The sequence below is a fragment of the Emiliania huxleyi genome (assembly GCF_000372725.1).
Source record: "Emiliania huxleyi CCMP1516 unplaced genomic scaffold EMIHUscaffold_598, whole genome shotgun sequence".
NCBI classification, from domain to species: Eukaryota; Haptophyta; order Isochrysidales; family Noelaerhabdaceae; genus Emiliania; species Emiliania huxleyi.
Genome location: NW_005197517.1, coordinates 16,511 through 26,921, shown reverse-complemented (window position 1 = coordinate 26,921; position 10,411 = coordinate 16,511). Strand labels below are relative to the sequence as shown.

The following is a 10,411-nucleotide window of genomic DNA, read 5'->3' as shown; positions in this document are numbered from 1 at the left end:
CACTCTCCAGCTCTGGCAGATCGGAGGCGAGACACCGCCGAGAGATGAGATCTAGCCGACATACGACCGCTGCCCGAGAAGAAGCACCTCGTGTGAGTGTGGACAGCGCCTGTGCACCCCTCAAGATCAATTCCGAATCAAATCGAGGTCGACGCCCCCTTAGCTGCCCGTCCGCCGAGTTGACAACCGCACCCCGTGGGCAGGTACTGGCACTCGTGCGCCACGCTCAACACGATGCGCGGGCTGCAGATGGCGGACGATTTCGGCGCTTCGACGGTGGACAACCCCGGCCTCGACTGCCTCGGTGGATCCCAGTCTCCGAATCAACCAATGCACTCAACAGGTGGGCGACCTCGACCTCGACTTCCTCAAGCCGTCGCCGCACTACGCCGCGTGGAGCAAGGCGGCGGACAAGGCGAAGGCGGCCGCGGCGGCCACCAAGCCTGGCGTCTTCACAGCGCACGAGGCGAGGGAGATCTGGGGAGATCTGGGGAGATCTGGGGAGATCTCACTCGGTCATGTGGCGGGAGGTATGGGGAGATCTGGGGAGATATGGGGAGATCTCGCTCGGTCATGTGGCGGGAGATCTGGGGAGATCTGGGGAGATATGGGGAGATCTGCAGCTCGACGACTTTGGGAGGCGGTGCGGCTGTGAGCGGCGTCTGTTCACACAGTGCTGGCTGTGAACAGGCGATGCAGCTCGACCTCGAGGAGGCGCTGACGCGGCCGGTCGCAGGCGAGGGGCAGCAGATGCCACAGCCAAGGGGGAGACGTGGGGAGACTGGGGGAGATTTGGGGAGATTTGGGGTCCGGCACTCACAACGCGGCTGCCGGCTCACAGCGCCGCCCTGCCGCCCACAGGCAAGGGGCACTACAACCTGTCGGCGCACATGGTCTGGATCGGCGACCGCACGCGCCAGCTGCTCGGCGGGCGCGCGGAGTCCTTTCGCGGCGTCCTCAACCCGATCGTCAGGCAAGTCGATGAGCTGTGTTTTGAGCGCGGGGTAGGCACGTCGAGTACTTTCGCGGCATCCGCAACCCGATCGGCGTCAAGGTTGGGCCGTCGATGCAGCCGCAGGAGGGGACGGAGCTGTGCGCGAGGACAGCACACACACCCACCCACACCCTCCTCCTCACCGCTGCTGTTCTCTGCCGCAGGAGCTGAAGGAGCTGTGCGCCATCCTCAACCCGGACAAGGTGGGAGGGGCGGCGCTGACTAGTCAGTCAGTCAGTCAGTCAGTCTTACACACCTCCAAGCATGGAGGACGGGCCCACACGCACACACACGCTGCACACGATTGGCTCGGGAGCCGACACGAGGCACACTGACTAGTGGGTGGCCAAACGGGTGAGTGACTGACTTGCGGTCCTCGCCCCGGACAAGGTGGAGGGGCGGCTGGTGCTCATCACCCGCTACGGCGCCGAGAAGGTCGCCGCGCTGCTTCCCGCCCACATCAAGGCGGTGCAGGAGAGCGGCGTGCCGGTCGTCTGGCAGTGCGACGGCGTGCACGGCAACACGGTCGAGAGCCAGCCGAGAGCTAGCCGAGATCTAGCCGAGAGCTAGCCGAGAGCTAGCCGAGAGATAGCCGAGAGCTAGCCGAGAGATAGCCGAGATCTAGCCGAGAGCTAGCCGAGAGATAGCCGAGAGATAGCCGAGAGCTAGCCGAGAGCTGCCGAGATCTAGCCGAGATCTAGCCGAGAGACGTGCACGGCAACACGGTGTCCTCCGACACATCTTCCTACGACACCTCCTTCCTCCTAGACATCTTCCTACGACACTACCTGGACACTTCCTAGACGCCACGACCACAGCGTCGTGCGAGCTCAAGACCGCGCAACAGCTCAATGAGTCATCACCTCATCACGCGCGGTTGACTGCAGGTCACAGCGTCGTGCAAGCTCAAGACGCGCAAGTTCGACGACGTGATGGCCGAGGTGTCGCGCGCGCTACAGGTGCGAGATCACCCGAGATCACCCGAGATCACCCGAGATCCGCCGAGATCCGCCGAGATCCGCCGAGATCCGCCGAGATCCGCCGAGATCCGCCGGGATCGCCGGGAGTCGCCGAGATTCGACGCTGTGGTATGGCCGAGGTGTGCCAGCACGGGGGCGCCGCGCCGCGAGAGCGGCTCCACTCTCGTCTAATCTCGTCCAATCCCGTCCAATCTCGGCGAATCTCCTCAGGTGCACCGCGAGAGCGGCTCGACGCTCGCGGGGGTCCATCTCGAGATGACGGGCCAAGCAGCGGTGACCGAATGCACGGGCGGCGTCGTCAACATCGAGGAGCTTCGCCCCCCCGCCGCCGCTCCTGCCGCCACCATCCCTGCCTCCCGACTCGCGCCTCCCGTGTGCTCCTCCGCTTGACGTGTGTGTCTCGCGCCTTGGGGGGAGGGGGGAGGGGGAGAGGAGGAGCCTCTTCCCAAGAGCGCCACTCTTGGAGCACCGCCGCCACCACCCAGAGCGCTGCGAGCAGCGCCGGGCGATGACGGCTTAACCCCCCCCCCCCCGGGGCACACCCCGGCCGCCTTGACTTTGCCCCACCGCGTGGTGCTCTCAGGAGGACATGCTCACCCGGCAGTACGACACGTACTGCGACCCGCGCCTCAACTACGCGCAGTCCATCGAGGCGTCGCTCGTCATCGCGAACGCCCTCGGTGCGCGCTGAGCGGTGCGCGCTGCAGCGCGCCGCAGCCGAGAGCCTGCAGCTGTGTCCGCAGCGAGCTTGCGCGGAGAGGGTGCAAGGCTGTTCGGCAGTACCCCATCCATGATTTACTGACGCGGCGGGATCGAGACATCTCAGCGTAGGCCGTGCATCTCGGTAACCTTACGGCTTTGCCGGACGATTTGTGTTTGAACTATATCGAGATAAAATGCCTCAAGTAGGCTGCTGCTAGGGGAAACCCGGAGCGCGGACGAGCCAACCCTCGGAGACCCGTGTTTATACTTTATATAGATTATACGGCCTTCTCCCTGCGAACGCGCACCCCCCCTAGCTAGGGGTCAGGGCTCTCTAGCCCGTAGCCCGATACCGATCATCCGGCCCGCTGGATGCGCTTCTCAGCTCCCCGGCCCTGGATGTGAGGTTGCTGACTGCACTCCAAGTGCTCCAAGTACGAAGTAGGGTGCCAGCTAGCCGAACCGCATTTCCAAGGGCAAGGCGTTTACGGGGTGTGGAGGGTGAGTTGGGTAGTTGCACGAGTATATGGGACAAAAGCGTCGAAAATGTCTCAGATTGGGGTGCCCGCCATGTTTGGCAGCTCCAGCGCGGCCCTCATCAGCGGGACGCCGCCGGTCGGGCGATACACGCACTCCCTGGGCCCCACTGAGTGCGCCGAACCCGCTAGACCGAAAAAGAGGGGCTCGGCCGCGCTTCGGCGGCATCCCAGGAGTGGCCAAAAGAAGAGAGGACAGGGCTGGGACACTGGCCAGAAGGCCAAACGGGCGCGATACGTGGAAGCGGTGCGTGCTACTACTCGCTCGAGGGCTCCGGCGGCCGCGATCGAGCCGTCGCACGTCGAGGAGCCGCCCGCCGCGCCCGTCGAGCGTGCCGACGAGCGGCCGCCGGCCGTGGGCCAAAAGCAGGCCGCGCGGCGCAAGCGCGACCGCAGGCATGACGAGGCAGCCGGCGGACATGGCGCCGAGCCTCAAGGCAAGCGTGCGGGGGCGGCGCGGGCGAAGAAGCGGAAGCTGGCGGAGCTGGCCGCTGATCTCCCTCAAGACCTCGGTGCGACGGCGGAGGGGCGGCACGCGGCCTTTGCGACGACGCGCTCGGGCGGGCCTCGAATGAGCGTGGAGGCGGCGCGGAAGGCGGCGTCGCACGCGCAGCTGCAGGCCTCCAAGTACTTGAAGGTGATGGTGCGGTGCGGCCACCTCAAGGAGGCGGCGGCTGTGATGGGCGGCCAAGCCCGCGACCCAGAGCTGCGCCTGCTCAACCCGGCCGCCGGCCTGATCCTCTCCGAGGACGCCTCCGCCGAGCGTCAGATTATGGCAAACGTCGGCGAGATGCTGAACCGCGACGGTGGCGGCCGCGGCAACCGCTCGGAGGACGCCGCCCGCTTCGCCAGCGCCGTTGCCGTCGCCGTGACCGACGCGGCCTCTCCCGCTAAGGTTGGCAGGCAGAGAGCGCCGGCTTCGTGCTCGCCCGGCCGCTCGCGGCCATGTCAAGTAACGCAAAGTTGCAACTTTCCCGCCGTCAAAACGTCCAATGCTGCCGACGGTGCCGTCAAAACGTCCAATGCTGCCGACGGTGCCGGCGTCAGGCACACGCGCCGCGCTGCTGCTGGGCTGCACGTCGCTGCTTTGCCTGCTCGCGCTGCTCGCACACGAGAAGCCTGCTGAATCAGCTGCTGACGTCTGCGCCAATGTTCCGCGCGTGCCAGCTGCGCTACTGAAGCACCTCTCACAGCAGGAGGCTGCCGATGTGGACGCAGCGCTCATGCCGACTCCTGGCCTGAGCGTCGAGAGCCTCATGGAGCTCAGTGGCCTCGCGGTCGCGCACGCAGTACTCGCTATCTACCCACCGAATGCATACCCAAACGTGCTCGCGGTCCTCGGTCCTGGCGGTAACGGCGGGTGGCATGGTCGCCGCTCGGCACCTTGCCAGCCTCGGATATTCGGTCAGCGCCTACTACCCGAAGCGAAACGGCGGCGCGCTCTACGTGGGCCTCGCCGCATCGCTCGAGCAGATGGGTGTCCGCTTCGTCGACGCGCTCCCGCCGCCCTCGCGCACCACCGTCGTCGTCGACGCGGTGTTCGGCTTCAGCTTCCGGCCGCCGCTGCGAGCGCCGTTTGGCGAGGTGCTCTCGAGCATGAGCGCCTTCCCGCACATTGTCGCCGTCGACGTGCCGTCGGGCTGGGACGTGGACGCGGGCCCGCCAAAGACTGGAGGCGGAGCTGAACTGCGGCCGTCGGTCCTCGTCTCGCTCACTGCGCCCAAGCGCTGTGCGTCGGCCTTTGACGGCACGGCGCACTTTCTGGGTAAGGTGCTCATGCCGCCGGAGGTGGGCGAGGCGCACGGGCTGCTGCCACAAACGGCCTGGGGAAGTAGCCAGGTCGTGCGGTTGGTTTAGGTTCGGGCGGGCAAAAGATGCTTCACACCGTCCATAGATTCACGACGTGCCTCGGGTCCGGCGGTTGCAAAACTCTGACGTGTCTTCGCTCTCAAATCACGCTGCGGGGTTTCTTATATAGTCGTGGGTGCTCGGGGCGAGGCCCCGAGCCGAGCGCCCTCCCCCCTTGACCATCAACCCGTGCGTGCAACGCACTCCCGTGCACCTCCCGACGAGAGCCCGCCGTCGCGTATTGAGAGTGAGAGCTGATCTCATTCCACGCCCGGAGTGGGATCTGAGGGTAGTGAATCGTCGTCTAAAGGAAACTTCACGCTCGGGGCGCCCTCTATATTCCTCGACTCTACTCCTAGATCACTCCATGCCGGCCATAAAACGGTGAAACTCTCAGATAAAAAAGTGTAACTCATTGGAGCGCGCGCGACAGCTGCATCAGCGGCCCCTGATGCCTAGGAGCCGCTTTGAGACTGTTGCCGCGGCGGAGGTCGCCGTTGAGAGCGCGGCCGTTTTTGTTTGAAATGGAGCTTCCCGTCGCGGTCGCCCCACGCTTTGGCCTTTGCTGAGCTCGGCCTCGGCGGTCTCGTCGAGCTCGTTGCTCCAGAGGCTGCGGAGCACGGTGCACGTAAGCACGTGCAGCCGCGGTCAGCGAGGACGAGGATGCGAATGGAGCGCGCGTAGCACCCCACCGCGCACGGCCCAGCCGTCCCCGACATGAGCACGTGCGCAGCGCCCATGCAGCGGACGGGCAACAGGCATCTCGACTCGTTCCTCTACTTATACATGATTTTAATTAATGGCGCGAAACCGCATTCCGTTTAGCGTTTTCTCTTCTCCCTTATGTGAGTTGTGTGCATCGCCGACCTGTCATCTCACACCATGATACCACCACGCGAATCGGCCGGAAGCGAATCGAGTAGCCTGCTCGCTGCGCCATTGCTCGGCTGCACCTTCAGCAGGGCACGCAGGTCGGCACGCGCTCTGCTGGCGTCCCCGTCGCCGTCGCGGCTCGCGTGCGCGCTCGCGCGGCGGTAGAGCGCCTTTGCGTGCGTGGGCACGGCCTCCAGGACGGCGGTGGCGGTCTCGATGGCGGCGTCCCAGTCGCCGAGTTTGAGGGCGGCCTGGGCGGCGTTGGCGCGCAGGTCGGTGAGCAGCGCGTCGGTCGTGCCCACCATGTGCGCCGAGCAGAGCACCCGCGCATGCTCGAGCGCGCAGAGCGCGCCCTCGCCCTCGAGATACCTCTCGAGTGCCGCGCGCGGCTGGCCATCGGACAGCAGTCGGTTCCCCTGGGCCTTGAGCTCGGCGGCCTGGGCGAGGCGCGCGTTGAGCGTCGCCTGCAGCGACGAGCGCTTCCGGCCGAGCTCCTCATCCAGCTCGACCTCCTCGGTGTCCTTGACATAGTCGGTGCACTGCAGCGCCGCGGTGCCGCCCCCCGCCCGGAGGGTCACGCCGATGCTGTCCTCGCTCTTGCCCTCGTTTTCGACCGCCGCGAGCGCGCCCGCCTCGTCGAAGCGGTCCCATGCACGGTACGCGTCGCGGAGGACGCTGGAGCCGCCCGCGCTGCGGTCGAGGGCGGGGAGGCGTCGCGGCTGCGGTGGTGGTGCGGTGGCAGACGAGGCCGGCCTTGAGGGCGCGGACGCGCCGGTCGCGGCTGGCGCTGTGCCAGGCGTGGTGGTCGCCGTCGTCTGGCGGATCGGGATCCGCCACTCGCACTGCTGCGCCTTGCGCAGCGTGAGGTGCAGAGATCCGTCCACGAGTTCCCACTCGCTCTCTTCCGGTGCAATTGTGCCGCCGAGCGGCCCATCGAGGAGGATGCGGCCGTGGCAACGCACGCACAGCGTCGTGGGCAGCATGCGCACGAGCAGGTCGCGCCCGCGCACGCCCGCTCCGACGCTGAAGAAGAAGCTGGCCGTGTCTGTTTCCTGCGCCCACTCGAAGTCGTCGAGCCCGGGAACGTCGAAGGGCTGGCGTGCCTGGTGCACCGTAATGGCGTCGAGGTTGTGGTGTGACATATACACACACACACACATACACAGCAGCCTGGGTTCCAACTTTTTCCGGGGGCATGGTATGGTACGCTCGGGGCCCAAAGGGTGGGGGGGGTATGGTCCTGACCGCCCATCCCCGGTCTCCGGGAGGCTGGGTCTGTCAGCATGCGGGGGGGTTATGGTCTCGAGGTGGGTTGCGCGAGACTACCATACCATACCATACCCCGCACAAACTCCAAACCCTGGTGGAGCAAAAAGAAAGAAAGGAACGCACAAACAACCCAAGGGAGGGATGGGAGGACGGCACGCCGCCACCACAAAGGGATTTTAAGCAGCCCACTTCTTCTTCAAAATTCATCTTCCACCTGGTGGTGCGATGGGCTCCCTCCCTCCCGCGGGGAGATGTCAGCGCGCTGTCAGCCCTCTGTAGCATCAGGTGCAAAGGAAAGAGTGGACGAGATCCCGCCGTTCTAACTGCCATGTCACGGCCGGTCGGCTGCTGCTCTCGCCTCGCTGGCGGCGCGGTCTAGTGCCGCGGCTCCCAGCTCTCCGGTGGGCTCGCGGCGGCTCGCCGCCGTGGATCTGAACAATATGACCGGTCCGGGTTCGTCCCGGCGTGCCGCCAGTGCCGCTTCTTCTCCGAAAATTTCCTCACCATGTTTGTCGACAAAGTTGCCCCCGAGCTCCTGCTGCTCGACTGCGCGGCAGAACCGGCCCCTCGCGGCTGAGACGTGATGCGCCGGCACCGGGGCTACGGCGCGGGACCATTTCCAGGCTCTCTCGAGCAACCTCAAAATTGGCCAATTTTGTGATCTCAACCCTGCTGCTCTCTGACCACAACCTCGCGGCCCGCTGCGCGGCTCTCCAAGCGCGAGAGGAGTCGTCTACGAGGCGGCGGCGAGCGCAGGCGGCGGCGGCGCGGCGGCGCGGCGGCGGATCGCGGCGCAGACAACGGCAGCAATCTGCGGCACACATGCACACACGCCTCCCTTGCACTATACCACTCACACCGCCGCCGCACTCTCGGGGGCGGGCAGCGGCGGCGGAGGAGAAGCTACGGCGGGTGACGACGCGGAGACGGCGCTGAGGGGTCGAGCGACCCGGGGGATGCCCCGCGCGCCTGACCCAGGCGCGAAAACGAATCTGCGAGGCGTGGCCGCTCACGCGGCCCGATGGGGAGGAGCGGGGCGGACTACGGGGATCGGCTTCTTACACAGCGGTTACACCAATCCTCGCTACCCAACGCGGCCAAACAAAGGATATCCACCTCGAGAACCTCGAGAGAGAGTGGGCTGGATTTTAAGGAGAGGGGTGTGATGCGCTAGCCGTCGCCCACCCTAGGGAGTCTGCCTCTTCCTATCTCTCTTCGCAGTCTCTCGCCGATTCTCGCTGCAACCTTCATGCCACCTCGCGGTCGTCCCACTCTCGTCGTTCTCTCCCTTGTCACTTCTTCCTCTGTCGCGTCGCTCTCTTCTGCCTGGTCCTGCGACGCCGCCGCCGCCTGCCGGTCCCTTGTTCTCGCGGTTTCTTTCGCCTTTCGGCGCAATTCCGCCCTCCTCGCGGCATATCTTGGCCCCTCGTGAGACAACCCCTCCGGGCGGGAGGCCGGCCTTCCCCGTGCCGGTTCTCCCCAAGCAACCCCGCCGGCAGCGCGAGCTGCCGTCCACATTGAGCGGGTCGTCCGCGTCGCGCACTCGTCCCAACCGGGGGCCGCAGACTCGTTCTGCGCGCCAACGGCTGGGACGAGTGAACTGCCAAGCAAGTGACACACAAGTGCTGTGACTTACACTTCGCCGGATACCAACTCGCAGAAGAGACTCTAATAAGCCTACCGGATGCGCTCGCTCTTTCTTGGAAAGAGAGAGTTTTGTTGCAAAATTCAATAAAAACATCTCTTTCCCGCCTGGGCGGGGCGGTGGGCGGGCGCGCGGTGCGGCATGGCGTATTTCTCGGAAAGGGGGTACAGATTGTGGGGGGTGCAACGTGGAAGGGGTGCAGCTGCTCGAGCGGTCAGGCCAGCTGCCGCCAACGCCATCCACCCCGCCGGGCGGCCGACCGCGCACCGCGCAGCAGCACCCGTTGGTGCGCACCAGCCTGACGCCCCGCTCCCCGCTCGCAGGTGGGTGGTGCGAGTCACCTCTGGCGCAGCGATGCTGTCGCGCTTTCTCGTCATCCTGGTGGCTTCGCTCGTCCACGGCAGGACCTGCGACCAAAACCTCTGCGGTGGAGATTGGTGGTCCTCCTTCGACAGCGCAGGCTGGAGCACGTGCAACGATGGGTGCGGCATGGCGGGCTTGCACCTCAACAGCGTCGGTGGCTGCAAGTCGCTCTTCTGCCTTGAGGAGGCAAAATGCTGCCGCATCGCAGACGAGCACACCTGCAATAAGGTCGACATCCTGCTGTCGTTTGACACTCGAGGCTGGGCTGGCTGCCCGTCCAACCAGTACATGTGCCACATTCGTAGATGCATAATAAACAATCGCACGCTCGAGCCCCAGGCCACCACTGACATAAAATGTCGCTCTGCACCCACCAGACAGACACACGGCACATAAGATGTCCGGCTGCAGCTCCAAGCCACAGTGTGTGCCGCCCCAAGGGGTTTGGATGGAGTTCTCCATAACCTCGTTAGGTCCGGCCTCTGGCGGAACTCGCGACAAGGCGATTCGGATCCCATCTCGTTGATTGAGACCATCGATTGCTGCGGCGCAAAGGACGGCTCCGGTTCGATGAGCAACTGCATCAACGTCGAGCTACCCCACTCGCGGGGTGCGCCGTATCGAAGCTGCCCGAGCGACTACCCGATTGCCTACTATGATACACAAGTTGCAAATGTGTTCACAGCGTGCTGCAAGGAGTCCAGCTGGTCCGGTGGCAGTTGTGCCAGAGGCAGCGGTAGGGAGTACAGAGATTACGTGTGGTGCGACAGTGCCTTGAAGTCAAGCGGCCCTGGATGCCGGAATCACGACGAGAATTGGGCAATCTGCCCAGGCGACAAGGTGCTGACTGGCATCTACCGTGGCGGCGGAGGCGAACCGACGTATGGCGTCCTGAAGATAACGGTTGTGTCGGGCAGGGACGTGCGCGGCAAAGGCGGCAATATGGAGGGGACGTACGATCGCGACGGCTTGGAGACGGATCCCTACGTGAAGGTGTCTGTCAACGGGGGTTTACCCCGGCAGACGGACCACAGAGATGATACGGATCAGCCCGTTTGGAACAAGGACATGGACTTCGGGGCACAGCCGATCGGAGCGACGAAGGTCAAGGTCGAATTGTGGGACAGGGATCCCGCTGGCAACCCGGATGACCACATGGGCACGAAAGAGTTCTCAGCTGACCACACGGGCACGAAAGAGC

At 65.2% G+C, this 10,411-nt stretch overlaps 3 protein-coding genes across 3 annotated transcripts; 2 read left to right on the top strand and 1 right to left on the bottom strand.

The window, feature by feature from the left end:
- Window positions 1-234: 234 nt before the first annotated feature.
- Window positions 235-2,665, top strand: EMIHUDRAFT_247690 (hypothetical protein; the record flags this gene model as incomplete). Its single annotated transcript, XM_005764333.1, has 7 exons — window positions 235-276; window positions 344-448; window positions 691-772; window positions 862-1,004; window positions 1,159-1,197; window positions 1,385-1,429; window positions 2,558-2,665. The coding sequence occupies 7 exons, from the start codon at window positions 235-237 to the stop codon at window positions 2,663-2,665; spliced, it is 564 nt and encodes a 187-aa protein (XP_005764390.1).
- Window positions 2,666-3,222: 557 nt separating this feature from the next.
- EMIHUDRAFT_247689 (pyridoxamine-phosphate oxidase) lies at window positions 3,223-5,069 on the top strand (the record flags this gene model as incomplete). The annotated part of the gene is made up of 4 exons (XM_005764332.1): window positions 3,223-3,326; window positions 3,483-4,159; window positions 4,260-4,572; window positions 4,604-5,069. 4 exons carry the CDS (start codon window positions 3,223-3,225, stop codon window positions 5,067-5,069), a joined length of 1,560 nt encoding a protein of 519 aa, XP_005764389.1.
- A 429-nt stretch (window positions 5,070-5,498) lies between these two features.
- Window positions 5,499-7,130, bottom strand: EMIHUDRAFT_247688 (hypothetical protein; the record flags this gene model as incomplete). Its single annotated transcript, XM_005764331.1, has 3 exons — window positions 5,499-5,670; window positions 5,940-7,036; window positions 7,116-7,130. 3 exons carry the CDS (start codon window positions 7,128-7,130, stop codon window positions 5,499-5,501), a joined length of 1,284 nt encoding a protein of 427 aa, XP_005764388.1.
- Window positions 7,131-10,411: the final 3,281 nt, after the last annotated feature.